Source organism: Eupeodes corollae, chromosome 1 (assembly GCF_945859685.1).
Source record: "Eupeodes corollae chromosome 1, idEupCoro1.1, whole genome shotgun sequence".
In the NCBI taxonomy this organism is placed as follows: Eukaryota; Metazoa; Arthropoda; class Insecta; order Diptera; family Syrphidae; genus Eupeodes; species Eupeodes corollae.
The window spans coordinates 114,276,863-114,295,892 of NC_079147.1; the positions used below are offsets into that span (position 1 = coordinate 114,276,863).

Genomic DNA, 19,030 nt, shown 5'->3' on the forward strand with positions numbered 1-19,030 from the left:
TCTTTTGAATAGAGTTTAAAATAGAGCTCTTAAAATAATTTTAAAAAATCAGTTAATTCATAACAATCTCTAATGTGTTAACCAATCCGTTTTTAGAATAAATCACAGTTGTGTGTCTGATATCATTAAAGTAACTGATCATCTAAGATGTGCTATTGACCATGATCAAGCATAATTTTTAGGATTATTTGACTTCTCGAAGCCTTTGATACGGTTAATCACAGTGTTTTTATTTTCAAAATAAAAAGTCTGTACCGATTCAAAGATTCAGCTTCCGATTTAATGTTTTCTTACCTTTCTCTGAGAAAAGAAGCTGTCGTTGTAGATAAATATGCTGCAGGATTTCTGGATCTCTATTCCGGAGTTCTCGAGGGATCAATACTAGGACCATTGCTATTTTGGATGTGTATTAATGACCTTCCAACCCAGGTACATTATTCGTCCATTGATTTGTATGCAGACGATGTTCAGATTCGCCTAAGTTGTAAATTGGTCATGATTGAAAACGGTGCTTACCAACTTAATAAAGACTTGTATAGAATTTATAATTGTTCAAAAATCTAAATATATGGTAATTTATGAACATAAGCTTGATCTCAGCTATTTTCCACCCATACAAATTTGCAACCAGGTAATCGAGTACGTTGATAAAGTAAAGAACCTTGGTATATGGTTTAATTCCACACTTAGCTGGGATTGTATACTCCACAAGATATTAGACTTTACTTAGAAAAAAACTTTAACTATCCCGATTATTACTTACAGATGCCAGATATTTAGCAGTCATAGCACAGAATCTAAAAGAAACCTAAATGTTGCCTTCAACAACAAAATTCGATACGTGTACAATCATAAGCGTTATTTTTCGGCCTATAAGAAAAATGTTCTTGGTTGTACCTTAAACACGTATCTAAGTTACAATACTTTAAAGAGTTTGAATCGTAGCAAAGAAGGAGCCATCTTATCTTTATAACAAAATTGTGTTCTCTACTTCCATCCGATCTTTTGTATTTATTCAACCAAGAGCGCCAATTCTTTGTTTGTGTTGTCAAACTATGGAACTCCCACCCTTAGACACACGAGAGCTTCGACGACGACGCCGACGTAAGCATTTTGATCGCGTTATCTTTAGGTTGGCTGAAAATTCTTAACTTAATTTTCTTTTTTTTGCTTTAATTCTAAAAACTTACATTTTTTAATCCTAATTAATATTATTAAAAATTAAATAGATATAAATATAATTTTTCGTTGTTTTTTTTTAAATATGCTCTATATTGAAATAATTTAAATTTAAATTTAAATAATCTTGTTAAAGTGTAACTATAGTATATAATAAATGTAACTTTAGCTTTCATAGACTTAAATCTACTAAAGATGAAATAAAATAAAATAAAATAAATTAAAATAAATGAAATTCAATAAAATTGACTATACTTATTACAAATGATTTATTGTTTTTGCTAAAAGCAATAAAAATTATGATAGTTTTAGGTTTAGATATGAGTGAAAACAGTCATCTTAATCTTAACGTTAGCATTTACCGTATTTTATAAATAATAATTTTAAACCAATGGAATATCCGTTTAGAAAACTTAAAGGAAATATTAGGGGCTCAATGACCTGAAACCACTTATAACAAGATACGAAAACAACGGTTTTTTACACCTTCAAAGACAAGTGCCAAAATGATAAATTCTATGCCACCAAAAATTCAGTTTTATTGCTAAAAATAAAAATGTATCTAAAGGATCAAATATAATTTGAAACGTTAAAAAATTCTCTTCTAAATAACTGCACTTTCAATTGGTTTCTATTATTTTTTCCAGGTCAAACCCATCGGAAATGCTTCTATGATTTTTCTATAAATAAAAGCTTAAATAAAGTTTTAAAAATTTAACATGCTATGGTAATTTTAGTAGAACTTAAATTCAAATAGAATTTACAGGCTAAGATCGTTTCTATTATTTTGTTTCTATCAATGAACATATTAATATGTTTCCATCCCCATCTTATTAAATTAAATTAATTCTTTTATATTCTCTTTTCTCCCTTCTTAAGAAATTAAATAAAAGTTCAGTATACATAAAATTTATATGCATAGGTTATGCACATTGTTTGGACTATTTACATTACTTTTTATTAAAACATTTTAATAAAATTGAATTCATATTATTCCCCATGTGATATTATAAATTCCTTTAGCTGTAATGTCAATACAAATACAGAATCCAAAAGACTGCCGACCAAAAGCTCCCGCGGATAATAATAATTGCAATATTGAACAATATTGTTTAATTGACTTTGTCAAATAAATCGAAATGAAATGAATATTTTCACTGGAATAAGTTCGTCAACTCAGAATATGATAATACACTTCCATCGCCAATGTTTCCCCAAATTGACATGCTTACATCATCATAGCGAATGTCATCTACCTCGCAGGTCGTAGATTGTCTCCATCTCCATGTGTAACAATGGTAAAGCAAGGTTTTGTTAAAGCCTCAAGTTTTATTTTTGTATACGAGACCAATACATGTTTTAAAGCAAGTGAGATTCAGATATAGCCCCGAGGTTCAATACCGCTTTTAAATGTTGCGTTCTTGCATATAAATAGATACATTCGTGCATATTGGAGGTAGAAATATATATGTACATATAGGTTTGGGAAGTGTAAAATCCCCCATTGATTTAAACTCTTGGATATAAGAGATCCACACACGAACACGACGAAATGAATGTCATCTGCTCTCCCCCTAGAAATGAAATTAAGTGAAACAGATGTCCTCAGATATTGTGATTGATAGTTCGCAATTGATTGGTGCCTGATGATGCTGTGACTGTGACATTGTGTGGAGTCAAATAATTTCATTACTGAGATTTAGACAAATTACCTGCTAGGTCATGCCCATGATAAGGGTCAACCTTGAGCATAAAGTGTGTCTATTTTGGTGTCAATATACAATATACATACATATTATGTAGATAATCTTCGATTTCCTTATCTGATGTATTTGAAACTTTTTTCGATCAGACTTTGACTTTGACAGGAACTTTTTTATAAAAAAAAACGTGTACCTACATTATTTATATCATGTCATTTTGTTCCTCTGTTATATGCGGTGCTATACAATATGTACTCGTAAGTATAAGCTTCAGAAAAAATTAACCACCGTTGGGGTCAATATACTGCATGGATGGGTATAGTACTGTATTTATGATACTAAAGGATTTTCCAATAAGGGCAGGATAAGTTTGACGACTCACGGCGGCCATATTGTTCCTTTTCCTTTCTGTTGAAATATCTTCTTTTAATCAGTCACTAAAGACAAATCATCATGATAAGTGACAACGTCAAGCAAGATGTGTCAATGATAAAGCTTAATCATCAAACTGGGTGTTCTGTATTAGGACTCGATTCAATGAAGAACCAGGAAACACTGAAAACATCGATTTTGCTCGTAAAAGTGTGCAGCAGAATCCGAATAACAGCAGAATTTGTCATGGTGTTACGTTATTTAGGCCTGCAAAGATACAAAATCCGACTGGCCAAGAACTGAAACTAAACGCCCACACGCTGCATGTCGTATGTTCGCCAATCGAATTTTGGAGAAGTTGAAAGTTGATCCCAATTTTAGTCGAAGAACCATCTTTATGGATGCGGCTCATATTTGAATGAATGGGTACGTGAATAAGCAAAATTGCCAGCTATTGGACGATAGCATCCCACGGGAAATTTACGAAGTGCCAATTCATCCAAATAAAATTATGTTTTGAGTATTTTTACATTTCTCTATATTTCAAGGTCATTAGAATCTAAAAAAGACGCTAATAACTTCCCATCCCGTCTGTCGATTTGCCTTGCTTAAAAGTTTGTAGGTTTTCGTGTTGGGTTAAAAAAGTTGTTAGTTTAATTATTCTTCAAAATTTTAAAATTACCAAAATTTTTTATGAAATGAAATAGTTTAGTTTGAAAATCTAGTTTTGTTAAATAGATTTTTAGTCGAAATCAAATTTTTACCAATTTAAGTACCATTTCTTAAATTTTTACAAATTATATGAATGAAATTAATTTGAGAGATATCAAGAACCGAACGAACATCAATTTTTACGAAATTTGCGTACTTTTCTTGTAGATTTTATTTTTTTTATGAAAAAATGGACTGTTGGATATTTATAAAAAAACTACAATATTTTCTGTGAAATAAAAAAGTTTGAAGACAAAATTTTTAATTTTAGAGTTAGTATTGTTTTTCTGTTAGGTTTTTATTGTTTTTGTAAGAAAACTGATAGATTTTTAGACAGATTTTTCTCAAAATTATACTGAATGTTCAAAACAATATTTTTTTTTTAAATAAAAGTAGTTTAAAGCCAATATCTCAAAATTTTGAAAAGATAGTAAAGCCGAAAATCAATTGAAAAAATTGTTAATTTGATATTTACCAGATGTTAAAACGTTATTTTTCGTTGCACAAAATTATGTTGGAGATGAAATCATTTTGTATTCGTAAAATGTTCCAGGTGACAAATTTTTTTTTCTTCAATTTTTTTGGATTTATAAAAAAAAACGTTAATTGGAGTTTTTTTTTTCAAAAATATAGTCGTTTGGTATGACGTTAAACTATATTATATTAAATTTAATTTAAGTATCTAGCGTTTGTTGGTTCGTAAGATATTTAGGGTTAACCATAATGTTCCCCTTTTTTAAACTGCTACGGTAAAAAAACCACCCACGCAATTTTCTTGAGAGCCCTTTCTGCATCTTTCTGCACTACAAGAACAAAATTTATTTGAAGTTTATTTGAATTTATTTCTGGATCTTGAGCTACGGACTTCGAAAAAACGTACGCACAGTCATCTTTCTAAAAAATCTTTTAATTCGACTCTAGGGACCTAGAAACGTCGAGAAATGTAAACATTTTCAGTCTGACAAATCGGACCCATTACATAATGGAAAGTTAATAAAATATTTTTACTTGAATTAAATTTTATATTATGTAATAAAATGTTGACAAAATCGAATTGAAAGTATAAGAAATAAAAACATTATTATAAGTTGGTAAATATTGATTTTTAACTTACATAAATATCTTTTTAAAAGCTTATGATATTTGCTTTAAGCTTATTACATCTTATAGAACACTGTGGTTGAAATATTCAGGAAAATTTTGAGAAAAATCTAATTGCAAAAAATCCAACAGTCAGTTTTTTCATAAAAGTTAATCTACAAAAGATAGTACTTAAAATTGGTAAAAATTGATAGACGATTCTCAATATTTCGTGTGAATAAATTAAGGTATTTAATTCAAAATGATTTTATTCTGTGCGTAATTTTCTTCTGTGTTTGTTTATATAAGATATAAAAACTTTGAAGAAATCCTACTAAAACTGGTTTTTGACTAAAAATTTCGTTAACATGATATGCAAAATATAACAAAACACAAAAACCAACAAACCTTTTAAGCATGACCAATCGACAGACGAAGTCAAAATTCTGTTTTTACAAAATTCTTTATAGTTTCTTATGAACAAAATTCTGGATGGTCATAATTAAGTATTGCAAAATTCTGTAAATATTCAATTTTTTACTAGCAATATAATTTGAGATATGCATTCATATTCTTTAAATACATAAAATATTTTATTTAATTTATAAATTCATTTTAATTTTTTTAAATAATGAAATCATCTTACTGAAAAGCTGACTGCCAAAAGCCAACAAAAATTCAATTTAGTTTTACTGATTTAGTTCCAATTTTTTACTTTTCCGATCACTTCAATACAAAAATTTACTGATGAAAGCAACATTAAGAAAATTCTCTGGCGCGAAGCTCAAACTCTTTAAATAGAAACTTCAAAGTGACATTTAATTTAATGACGTAAATTTACTGATTGCTGTACGCTCATCTGTAAAACATTACAGATGTTTTAAATTTAACTGAAGGATTTTACTGATAGCTATTAACGGTCCCTAAAGAAGTCCAACATTTTATAACTTTCTTTTTGTTTTGCTAACAAGTAAATTGCTATTTGTCTTTTATTAAATAAATCAATAGTAAGAGTTACTGAAAATAAACAAAGAAAATACGTTTAAATGGACTTATTTATTGTACAGATGTTATATGATTTTTTAGATAAGATTGGTTTTTATTTCGATAAAGTTAATTACAATTTTGTTTAAAATTTACAAACAAAAAGCTGCGGTTTGCCTCATTGACAAATAAAAAAAAAACGATAACATACCTCAATAATATATTTAAAAACTTTCATTTATAATTCTACTTCTATAAAGAAAAGCTAGGCCTGCAGGGTCATATATGTGTCATATGGATTAAGCGAATTGTAAAAGTTAAAGTAACTATTCATAGGTAAATCATCACAAAAGCTTAGTAAATTGCTAAAATGCTTTAACATTTTACTAAATCATTTAAAACTTAGCTCCAATATCTTAAATTTTTGCCTAGATAATCGAGTCAAAAATTAATTTTTACAAATTTTATGGTAATTGGCTTAACCACAATCAAACCGCGGGTAAGATCGGTCTGGCTTTTGACAAGTCTTACCGACTTAACAATATTTCATGATTTTATGTGTCAGAAAGCGTGACTTTGGAAATTAAAAAACGTAATAGCTAAGTCTGAAATGTTACCTTAAGCTTTGTGCTCGCTTTAGATCTTAAATATCGTGTAATGGAGCCCAACGCCAGAATACATTTATTTTTGTTGTCGTGCTTTGTAACCTGTCAACTGTATTTTCATTGGAATTTGGTTAGTTTTATTTAGTTTTATTTCTTAATCCGTGTGTAGCAGCAAGCAGCATTGTCTTCCCTTCTGTTCTTTATTTATGATACAAATAAAAAAAATATGTAAATCAAAAAATGTAAGTAAACTTATAAACTCCCGAGCGACGGTTGAAGCTGCATTACATTTTGGAAATTCCTAGGTCACGTCATAATTTGATATCGTAAAATATTGAAACTTCGGCAAAAGCCTGTCAAAAGTCCGGTCGACGGGACCATATGCATAGTTAAGCTTGAAATTAAGCTACAATTCTTGTTTTTCTATCTAATCGACAAATAGTTACTTAAATATATTTTTTGTCTATATTTAAAATATTCTCTGTCGTGTTTCTTGATTCCATACTATAATTTAAAAATGGGTGTAAATTGTCAGAAATCATCAAAAAAACTATGAACATAGTCCTTTTATTTTAATTATTATATTTATACTATTTGATTGTAGTACCCGTATCGTGGTGCTTAGTGCGTAGGACATGCGAGATGTCTTGGGCCTAATCCCTGCTTGTGCCACCTACAAGTTTTTTGCACTTGTATTGCCTCTTGCGAGGAATTGACAAATCCTCCAAGAGTAATTCTTGTCATTAAAAGTGCGCTTTCTCAAATTAGCCGTATTTAAAAATGTAGGTCCCCTTCATCGCTGACTTGAGTCGCACACAGGAAAGGTTGAAATATGTTAGTCACTAGGCACTGGTTTTCTACGGCCTATTTCACCATTCAATTGAATTATTTATAATTATGATATGCATAACTCGGAGCCTTAAAAAGATTGTTAGCATCTGTTTTGTTAGATAAACTAAAAAAACTCATTTATATAGTTGTTTATTCGGCTCAACTTTCCATTACCGCAGCACGAATTTCGTCTTGGGTTTTTTTTTATTCGATAGATATGTGCAAATAAATAATAACTATAGCAATTTTAGAGCGAGGAAACATTTATTTCTATTTTTAATTAATTTTTAAAGTTCACTTTTTTCCATACAAAACACTCAAAAATGGTTGATTTTGACATTTCTTCCCTGTTTTTTGTTCAGTGTTGCCATACTTGTTTTTTTTTCTTGGTAATTTCTTTTATTTTAGTGCTCAAATGGAAAAGTACTTTGCATATACCCAAACTCGCACCCACCCCAAATCCTATAGTGACCCCAAGCAGGGGGGTTGCAGGGGGGCAGCATGCCCCCCTTACATACCTAGCTGTTAGTACGCCGTGCTATCAATTAAAAAAAACTTGTTTTAGGCTCAAAAATGCAATACAAAAAAAGTAGGGTTAAGTCCTAAAAAGAAAATATTTTTTTTATGACTTAAAGTTGTTTCCTCGCCCTAATATTTAAAACATGTTCTATTGAGACTCCTACCTAACTGTAAAAAAAAAATCAGAAGGAAATTCGTGCTGCGGTAATGGAAAGTCGCCCCCTCGTAATAATTATTCTAAGTGAAATTTGGACCAACTCACAAAAGTTGCGTGGTAAGCACTCGCCCTAATTCGTTTGATATTTTTTGAAGACGAACTGAATCATACCACAAAAGCGTTCCAAGCAGCATCGCATTCAACCAACTCCATCCAAAAAATTAAAGCCTGAACTCTGCCATGTACATCAACCAACTGTCATTCGTAGGGTGTTTAGTTTGGCGATAGCGAGTGACATTTTCATTTTCATTTTCGATAAAAGGAGTAAAAAGGTCTCCTTATTTAATTTTTATTTTATTTAATAAGTTATAAAAAGAAAGAAGCAATTCTTCCAATTAATGCAAGCACCAAATATTGTTGGTTCACTAATTTACAAAAACAAAACAGTACAAATTGTTTAAAACTCAAACTCAATAAAACCATTTGAGGAACATTAAAAAAAAGGTAAATCATCAAAAACAGATCGGTGCCAGCCAAAGGCGAGGTTTGTCATCGTCGTCGTCGTTGTCGCTGTCGTTGTGTCGTAGTGCAGTGTGCTACATCTACCTGCGTCTTCATAAATTCAAAATAGGGAGGAAAATTATTGCTTTGTTTGGGACACAAGACAGCTGCAGGCGTTGTCATTATTTTTGCAATCTTTTTCGTTAGTTTTCTTTTCCAGATTTTAATTTATAAAACTCTTTAAATTTTATATTAAAAATAGCTAATAGGGTCTACTCTCAAGATAATAAAGAATAGGTATGTTTGTTATTTTCCTTTTCTAGTCATCATCATCATCTTAATCGGCGACGAAATGGGAGCGCCGCCCTAGCAGTAGAATACAAAAAAATGACTTAATTGACTATTTATATCCATAACGTCAACACCCGCAATAAATTCCTGAGAAATGAAATTGCAAATTTCGAATTAATTGCAATCGTTCTTTTTTGTTCCTTTTTACAAATTTAATTAATTGTGAGGTTTTTGTTTTGTTGTGCTGCATGACCAGTTATTGGTGAAGTCGTCAAAAAGACAGTGCCGGACCACTGGCTTTTAAGGCCCTCTAAAAACAATGAACAATGGTATTTCGTGTGCCGATTAGTATGTTGTCTGAAGATACTAAAAACTGCTAATGTTACGCTGAAAGCTATTTTGTCCACATATTCTACAGATAGTTTTGCGTATGTCAGATTTTGTTGGTACAAACAAATATAATAACTCTTAGCCAGTCGCATTGGGCGGGTTGCGTTCCTACCACTATTTCAAATAAAATGTCACCCAGTTCATAGCTTCATATTCTTTACACGCTTCGTAGTTCCCAGCAACGCATTTTCCAGGTGCTGTTGCGTTTAAAATGTTAGACAAGAATTTGCATATCAAAAAATGTACATTCTATACCATGACAAAAATTTTGAGTGTATACCGATTACCCTATACAAACTAGCTTAGCTGAATAGCGATTAGTGAAGTATCAAAGCCCAGCATTTGGTAAATTGTGCTATTTGATTGAAATCATCACTTATTGTTGATTGGCTCTAAATTTATTTAATTTCCCGATTCCATTCGCAAACTAGGGCCCAAAAAATTACACGAGACCGTTGTTTTCTTTTAAAATTTTATAACATGGGTCTGTTTAGCTAAGCAATTTGTTTTCGTCTTTATATTATAGATGTCAACAGGAAGACCAATTAAGTGCGTTGTCGTCGGTGATGGTACAGTCGGAAAGACATGCATGTTAATATCATATACAACTGATAGTTTTCCAGGGGAATACGTGCCTACAGTGTAAGTTATTGACTTTTGCATGAAAAATAAAACAAACCGTTTAATATATTCACTTCTTGTTGAATGCTTAGCTTATGAAATATTGAAATTTATGTATTTTTCTATTTAAAAAAAATTTAGATTTGATAATTACTCAGCACCAATGCAAGTAGACACAATTCAAGTGTCACTTGGATTATGGGATACTGCAGGTCAGGAGGATTACGATAGATTAAGGCCATTGTCATATCCACAAACGGACGTTTTTCTGATATGTTTTAGTGTGGCCAGTCCGTCGTCGTTTGAAAATGTCACATCGAAATGGTATCCAGAAATAAAACATCATTGTCCGGATGCGCCTATCATTTTAGTTGGTAAGTAAAAATATCTATGCTTCCAATATTTTATTGAGTTCGTATTATTATGTTTATCTTACATTATCCTAACTTTTTTGCTAAATAAATTATGCACAATGGATAAACAAAAAGTATTGGCAATGTTAGTCATTTCATATTGTTTGCTATTGGAATAGGTTTTGTTTTAGAAAAGCATATTTTTATTTCTTACTTACTTACTTGTCCTGTGCGAACTAAGCCTCACCCAGTTTCGCACTCCGAGATGGGTGAGGTCACTTTCCACTTGTGCCACCTGATCCGCGGCATTTCTTTTCTGCGCTGTACCGTGGGCGTGGATTCGAAGACTTTCTAAGCCAGAGCATATGATTCCATCCGTTCTACGCGATCTAGCCATGTCAGTTGTTGGATTTTTTTCTTACTAGGTCTACGTATCTGTATGCTGTACCCGACCGTAGATCACGCGAAGAAGTTTTCTCTCGAAACGTCTGTAGCGTAGCGTCACGTTGGTCGGTCGAAACAGAGCTTTACTACTCAATTGCTTTCTTAGCCCAAAGAAATATCGCCACCGAAAGTAATTATTCGTCTAATCGTAGCGCTAGTTTGTCGGAGTTTAGGTAGACAAAATATTTAACTACCTCAAAGTTACGTCTGTCAATGGTGATGTTTTGACCGAGAGTCGATGTTGTAAGAGGTCCTTTCTTGATGTCAATGTCATCAGCATATGGTAGAATTTGTACAGACTTGTTAAATAGTTCCTCTAGTGTTAACGTGAGAGCTCATGTTAAAGAAATGGCATTACAGCGTATCACCTTGCTTAAAACCGGCTCTATACAGCTCGTCACTGTAGATGCTGTCATATGCGGCCTCGAAATCGATGAAGAGATGGTTTATGATTTGATATTTTTGGGTTATTTCCAAGGCCTGCCGTAATGTGAATATTTGATCATCAAGATGTTGACGATTACGGCAGAGAAGATTTTGTAAGTGATGTTAGAAAACGAATGTCCATAAAGTTGGTGCAGTTAAGGGAGTCTCCTTCGGCATTCAAGCCATCTGCTCTAGCGGCTTTGTTAGACTTTAGCTTTGATATGGCAATCCTTACTTCGTCTGAATCAGGAAGACTCAGGATTTCGCAATCTCTTGCGTTTGTAGCCATTCGACGTTGTATCCTTTTCCAGCGTCTCTCTTGGGTCTGAAAAGCGAAGCGCTAGCTTGGCTACAACGAGGTAGTGGTCCGAGGTGATGTTAGCTCCTTGGAAAGTTCGTACATCCATGATGCTTAAAGCGTGCCCAGCGTCGATCGCAATATGGTTAATCTAATTAACGATAGATTGATCAAGAGAACTCCAAGTTTCTTTGTGAATGTTGAAGTGTGGAAAAAACCTACTGGCTTCCATGACATTTCGCCCCGCAGCAAAATCGATGAGTTATCGGAAGTGATGTCGTGCAGGCTATTTTTCCTGATTATTCCACAGAAGATGTCTTCCCATCCTACCTTGACATTAAAATCTCCCAGAATAATTTTAATATCGTAGCTTGTCCAAGAGCTGTAAGGACATATCCTTGGTTTTGTCATCTTTTTCTTTTGTAGTGAAGTGTGCACATATTAGGCTAATGTAGCCAAATTTTGCCTTCATGCGGATGGTCATGAAGCGCTCGTTGATGCACCTATAGCTCAAGACTTGTTGCCTATAGATGCTGTCATAAGCGGCTGTTGGCTCCACTGATAAAGCCGCATCCAATTAAGACTTGTTGTTTTTCTCAGTAGCAGTCACAGTAGTAAATATTGCAGTTTTTCATCCTCTTTTTCCCATAGCATTTCATGGATGCCGGTGATATATGCTTCATAACAGTCTAGGGCCTTTACTCATTTTTCGGCTGCATGTGGCCTATTAAGGGTTCTAACATTAAACGTGCATATCCGAAGTTCGTTGTCCTTAAATCGTTTGCGTGGGTTGTCTACAGTAACTACGTCCCTATCCGAGGCTTGTTAGTTTTCCACAACAGCTTTTTCTTTACGTGGCCAAGATGTCACTTTGACACACGTCCTTCAACCTAAAGAACCAGGTCCTTAATTTAACTCCAAGAGCAAGAGCATAACAGCTTCTTACAGGCCTGGACTTTGAATATGTCGAATTAGCCCTAGCCCAGCTTTTCATATTCATTTTAAGCTTTACGTCATTTTTCTCTGTATAAAGACTTTCTACGGCAATGTATGATAAGCTCATTTAAATCTGATTTTTATAGCATTGGGGGATCAAAAAACACGGCCTAGTATTCATTTACATCAATGTGGTCCTCTTAAAAGTAGTCCCCCAGATATAATTTATTTATTTATTTATGCCAGCGTTTTTTTCAATCTTCGGAGCACTCTTGATATTCACTTTTTGATATGTCCTTGAGCATTCTCAGCAATTCGGCCTTTATTTCTTCAATCGAGGAAAAACGCCGTCCTTGCATGGGTCTCTTTAACTTTGGAAACAGGAAAAAGTCACACGGAGCCATATCTAGTGAATATGTAGGTTGGGGCATTACTACGGTATTGTTTTTGGCCAAGCAACTACGAGTGAGAAGGTGCGTTATCGTGGTGCAAAAGCCATTAATTGTTTTTGCATAAATCAGAGCTTTTTTTTCGAATGGCTTTACGCAAACATGGCATAACTTCAAGGTGATACTCCTTACTAACCGTACGACTATGTGGTAAGAACTCTTGATGCACTATGCCATTATAATCGAAGAAAACAGTAAGCAAAATCTTAACATTTGATGGAACTTGACGTGCTTTTTTCGTTGGTGACCTTGGATGCTTCCAGGTGGACGATTGTGCCTTGTTTTGATATCATAACCGTACGCCCATGTTTCATCACCAGTTATGACCCTTTCAAGCAAACTAGGATCGTCGTTGACGTCATTTTACAGCTCCTGAGCGATGTTCATGCGATTTTTTTTGGTCAAACATTGTTTAAACAAGCAAAAATCGCCGAGCTCATAAAAACACGTCGAACCTTAGAAACTACCACAGACAAAGTAAACAGTGAGTATAGCTGAAAATTGCATCATACTTTAGGGACATGTATACTAACACAATACAAAACAAATTTTGACTTTCGGACTCTACTTTTTGAACACACCTCGTTTATATTTGGATTTTGGTTAGGCGGTATTCCGCGTATTTATTTAAAAATAAGACTGCATAACCATCCGGTGGGACGGAAGGCGAAGTTATAATAAACTTATTAACAGATTTATGTTTCTGAACCTAAGTAACCTATTGTTTTGCATGTTGATGTGAATGCCAAAGCCGTTTGCAACAAAAAATAAAATACTTTCATGTTCTTAATTTATTTTTGATCAAAATAAACTTAAATCTGAATCAAAAATATTCAAGCAGTTTTGAACTTGTATTCCTAGTTTACCAACCAATTTTATGTTAATACAAAATTTATTTTTTTATTCAAGGTACAAAAATCGATTTGCGAGACGATAGAGAAACACTAAGTGGTTTGGCTGAACAAGGACTATCGCCATTGAAAAGGGAACAAGGCCAAAAACTAGCTAACAAAATCCGGGCTGTGAAATATATGGAATGTTCGGCATTAACTCAACGAGGGCTCAAACAAGTATTTATATTTTATTATTATAACAAAATCCAATTTAATTTATTTATTTATCATTTAGGTCTTTGAAGAAGCAGTACGAGCAGTCTTAAGACCAGAACCTCAGAAACGGCGTCAGCGAAAGTGTATAGTTATGTAAGTAAAAGAATAAAAATAAATATTTATGATAAACAAAAACAATTACAAAGAAAATCTATGAAACTCATAAAAGAAAAAAAACAAAATTAAAACAAATCAAAATGACATACACAATCTGAACTCACTTTAACATCAGATTTTATTCATATATACATACAAATATATATACATTATAAACAGACACACATACATAATTTAATTTGTTATATTTTTATTTAAGTTAACATTGACTTAGGTTATTAAACAATTTTTTTTTCCAACAAAGAACAAACAAACAAAATATTATCATAGAAAACTCGAATATTAATTTTTAAAAAAGTTTATGTTTTATCTTTGAACATCACAACTATTATATTATATGTAAAACAAAAGTAATTGAAAAAATAAAACTTCCGTCAAAAAGACTGAGTTGTGCAGCAAAAATTATAAGAATTGCAGCAAGCGTTTTGTTAAATTTTGTTATACAAAAAGTAACTAAAAATGTATTTAATTTCAAACCGATAAGTATTTCGTATATATATCGTATCTACTCATATTCAAGCAAAATCTACATGATGTAGATTTGATCTTTTCTTTTCGTAATATCACAAAAATGTCCGCTATTTTTCACATTTTTTTTTTATTTTTTTGGTAATTGTAATTTAATAAAAACAAAAAATTAAATAATAAATAGATTATATATAATTTAGACAGTTTTAGTACCAAAGTCAAAGAAGGAAAAGTATGTGAAAGAGCTCAAAATAATCAGATTTAAATCAAAACACGGCGGCGGCGTCGCAAGAGGAGAAAAATGTATCCGCGTGTGTTGAAGTTAGATTTATCATCTAGTCAATTGAATTATTAAAAAATTGTGAGAATACAAATTTAATGAGAATTAAAATCATGTGAAAGCAAGAAAGCAAAATAGTTACCTAATGACGGATTATAATACGAGTATAATTTAAAACAAAAGAAAGAAAGTAGAGACTTAGAGTATCTCCAATGGATACAGTGTAAGAGTTAAAGCAGCTTAATATTATTACATTTATATTATTTTTTAATTATTTTATAAACATTAACTGTCACTAAAATTTAAATATGTTCTAATAACAACTTCAATTTATTACAATATTTGTTCTAAGGTCTTTTCCGGAGTCTGGTCTTTAGCAAAATCAGTGCAACTGAAAGTATTTGCTTTTCATATCATATCCTTAAAAAATATCACTTAAACATGTTAAGCACAGATCATATCACATTGCTATTCATTTTATGTCCTAAAAATATCAAACAACAATTATGTACTGATTGTTTTTTAGGATTTTGTCTTTTTTGAACTTAATTTTTAACTCGAATTAATGTCCTTTAAACCTGTTAATGTTAATCGTCAAAACGATTAACATTAACGATATCGTCAATAATTTGTTTCACGTAACTTTATCACTATAGTCTCTTTAATAGGCATAAGCAAACATAAGCTTATTTCAAAAACCCAACGAAAAATTCACTTAAGTTTGTGAAATTACTGCGGATAGCCATAATGCAATTTTGCTCACGTATCTACCGAGCGACTGGGATCGCTCTTGCTTACGTTAACGAAACTTAGAAAAATTGAACGAAACGGAGCTAAACTCCATTATGTTCACTAGTATTGAGATTCTTTGTATTCGCACGTTTACTTATGAGCGAATATGCTAGCTTATGCCTATTATAGTTGGGCCTTAAGTTTGTTGAGTATATATTTCAAATACTCTTATACTATGACTGAAATGTCAAATTAACTCAACGAAAGATAATGCTTGTCAATTTATAATTACCCTTTTCAACAAACAAAACAAAAGGGCTATCATTTTGAGGTTAAGTTGAGCCCGAACAATTTATTCGTAGCAGTGTGGATGGTATGTTGAACTCGAATAGAGTTTGACAGTTCGTAGCAACCGCACTGCAATTCGTTGCTACCAAATTGTTTTTACAAAATTGTCTTGTTTTAGAGAACAAAATGCAAATTTTATTATCCTTACATACATAAGTGTTAATTGGTTTCTTATAATTTAATTGTGTTTTTGTTTGAAATTGACTTTTTGAAATGTGTAAAATTACGTTTGGTAGTACCGAATTGCACTGAGGTTGCTACGAACTGTCAAACTCTATTCGCGTTCCACATACCATCATGGTACTGTTAAACAAATAAAATATTAAAAATTGTGTAGCCAGACCACTTCTAAGTCGGCAAATAGAATAAGTACTTTAAGTTTCGTTGTGAATTATATGGCTGAAACACATACACGCTTCAGCTTCGTCTGCGTTACGTTAGGCCTGCTTCGAGGTTGCTTTGAATGACATTTCTATTATTTCATTCCTCCAAAGAGCAAATATTTTGTTGACATTTTTTTACAGCTGATTAGCTGTCAGACAAAGCAAATGTTCAGATAATTGAACTAGAGCTTCCGTTTGGAGTCACATTACGTTACATTACGTTCTTTTCCTTACGATTGTCAAGCGAAACGTGAGGTCGAAGCTCCATTGTGATAGCATGCATTGAATTCCTATGGCTGAACTCGTAAACGTCAGGCGAAGCTGAAGCGTGTTTGTGTTTCAGCCAATACTTATACATAATACAAATGTAATGAAAATGAAATCTCAATAAAAGTTACTACTACTACTCCACATACCATCAGCACTTCAACGAAATTGTTCGCGCGCAACATAACCTCAAAACTATACCACTCCTATTTTGTTTTTGTGTGAAAGATCATGGTTGAGGAAAACATGGAGAAAAGGGTAGTTCAATTCGTCGCTGTCTGCGAATATATAAAAAACCCATGTGAAAGAAAAGTCAGAACATCTACAGTTCGCAGTTCGTAGCTCATGTGCAAGATGCTTTATACTGAAAACGATAGACGAGACGCCAAAGTTATGTGAAGCAAACGATGATATCGTTAATGATAATCGTTTTGATGGTTATCGTTTTGAAAATTACGGAATGACTCCCCAGTTTACAAGGAGAATTGAATCAGGATTTAGTGTCGCATATACCTGGATCAGATTGAAATAGGATTATTCGATCCGATATTACAAAACGAGTTGAATCGAATCGAAAATTGTTTTGTAAACCTGAATCAAGAAATCGAGTTATTGGTGTGTGAGGTTTTGCTTGTGTTCGTGTGTTATGTTTTTTTCCAAAAACACTATGAAAATATAAATCCTTCGCACGTATCACCCTCCAAAACCCATTTTTTTACATTAATGTGGACTAATTCAACGAAAAAAATTGATGTGTTTTCACGTATATGTACATAGAATCAACTACTTAGTTTTTAGGGGAAATTTAATAAGATTAGAGGAGAAATTCACATGCATCCTTAAATAAGTTTATGAGTTCGATTTCCTGTTTTGCTTGTAAGCAAACCAATATGGCTACCGAGAATTTATATCTTTACTAGATTTCAGATGAGTTTCTTTGGTGCTCGTTTTTGTGTTGTAAGCATTATTTTATTTAAATTTTAAAACTGTGTAATATGTTATTTTTTATCTATAAAGATAGAAGTTAGTCGCAACACAATACGCACACAAATAAAGTGTCATTTCGTTTCGATTTCTCGATCCACTGACAACATATACCTGGATCGAAACCTCAATTAAATTTAGGTTAAATTCCTAAATCTCCTCAGGTAACCAGGGTAAATGGGCAGGTTCAATGACTTGAAAGTACAGCAAGCTTGTAGCATATGATTGGACAACTTTCAAAAATTGCCTTCCAATTAATCCAAAAATGTATTTGAAAGTTGAATGGAAAGATAATCAAAGAAAATATCTATTACTTTCAAGTCAAGTCTACTTATGTCAAAATGACAGTTGATCATCTTTTTTCATTTAATCGAAACCTGAACTTTATAATTTATTTAGTTTCTCCACAATTCTTTTTAATATTTTATGTAAAAGGGTTTCTGATCAAGTTAAAAAATTAATAAGTAATATTTTTTAAATGCAAGATACGTGTTTGAATTGAAGCTTGCCTGAGGAGTGCACAATTTATTGTTGGTAGTTTTTTAATGATCAACTGAAGGTAGCGAAGTAAAGTTCCGAGTTTGAAGTTGATGAGACTTTATAAACTAAATAGTTGCCTTGTTCAAAATGTATGTTCAATGAACGCAATTGACTAGAAATGAAGTCCCTTATGTTGTCTGAACCTGCTCAATTTTGTATATTCTATAGAAATCATAAACGACAAAAATCAAGAATTTCATACTTGATTGAAATTCAGTAATATCATGGAGGTAGAAGTTATTATTCTATATTAAATGGGCATGAGTAGTGATTAAGAATTCAATCCCAAAGTCTTTTTTGGTTACTTTCCAGTAGCAGTACTATCACCGAACCAACCCAACATGTCCTTATTTAGACTACATTTTTTCAGGCCCAGACAGACATTAAGAACACCTAATTAAAGCTTACTTTTCATTTTAAGTCGGCGAATAGTTTTTGGTTTCTTCCTTTCCACTTTCAGATTCCGAGATAAGACGTTCGAAATATTTGTCACTAATTTATTAACCATATGCTGGATTTACACCATTGACAATTTTAACAAAGTTTTTGGTCATTTTGAATGCATTCACAACAATGGAAACAGCAAAATATTTTATTTTGTCAGTTGTGCAAATCCAGAATTTAAAGCTTTTACTAACTTTGCAAATATGAAGCACAAACAATCAAATTTAAAAAAAAAAAACAAATATAAATAAAATGTAGAAAAAGGCAAACCAAAAGATATCAAAAGAGATAAAACTGAATATTATGTTGCACATAAACTCAATTATGATATTTTGTATTTATTTAAAATATAAACTTGTTTGCAACAAACATAATATGTAAGTCCTTTTTTATTCTAAACAAAAATCTACATAAGTTTAAATATTGAACAGAAAAAAGTGTAATAAAATAAATATAAAGTACTAACGAATCTTTCTTACGATATTTTTCTATGCAAACAATCCAAAAG

General features: G+C 32.1%; 1 protein-coding gene across 4 annotated transcripts; it reads left to right on the top strand.

Moving 5' to 3' along the window:
* The first annotated feature begins 8,418 nt into the window (after positions 1–8,418).
* LOC129938727 (ras-related C3 botulinum toxin substrate 1) lies at positions 8,419–18,764 on the top strand. Of its 4 annotated transcripts, none has more exons than XM_056046443.1 (5): positions 8,419–8,645; positions 9,850–9,965; positions 10,086–10,318; positions 13,760–13,920; positions 13,979–18,764. In XM_056046443.1, the coding sequence occupies exons 2-5, from the start codon at positions 9,850–9,852 to the stop codon at positions 14,054–14,056; spliced, it is 588 nt and encodes a 195-aa protein (XP_055902418.1). In that variant the 5' UTR covers positions 8,419–8,645; the 3' UTR covers positions 14,057–18,764. The 4 variants fall into 4 exon arrangements, with proteins under 4 accessions (XP_055902418.1, XP_055902419.1, XP_055902422.1 ...); XM_056046444.1 differs by having other exon boundaries at positions 8,419–8,642; positions 9,848–9,965; XM_056046447.1 differs by lacking the exon at positions 8,419–8,645 and adding an exon at positions 8,712–8,844.
* Positions 18,765–19,030: the final 266 nt, after the last annotated feature.

What these genes read in the sequence shown, in the direction of transcription:
- LOC129938727 (XM_056046443.1), top strand. Translation starts at nt 9,850, where the DNA reads ATGTCAACAGGAAGACCAATTAAGTGCGTTGTCGTCGGTGATGGTACA. An exon ending in GGGGAATACGTGCCTACAGT is followed by an intron (nt 9,966 to 10,085) that starts GTAAGTTATTGA and finishes AAAAAAATTTAG; the next exon opens with ATTTGATAATTACTCAGCAC. An exon ending in TGCGCCTATCATTTTAGTTG is followed by an intron (nt 10,319 to 13,759) that starts GTAAGTAAAAAT and finishes TTTTTATTCAAG; the next exon opens with GTACAAAAATCGATTTGCGA.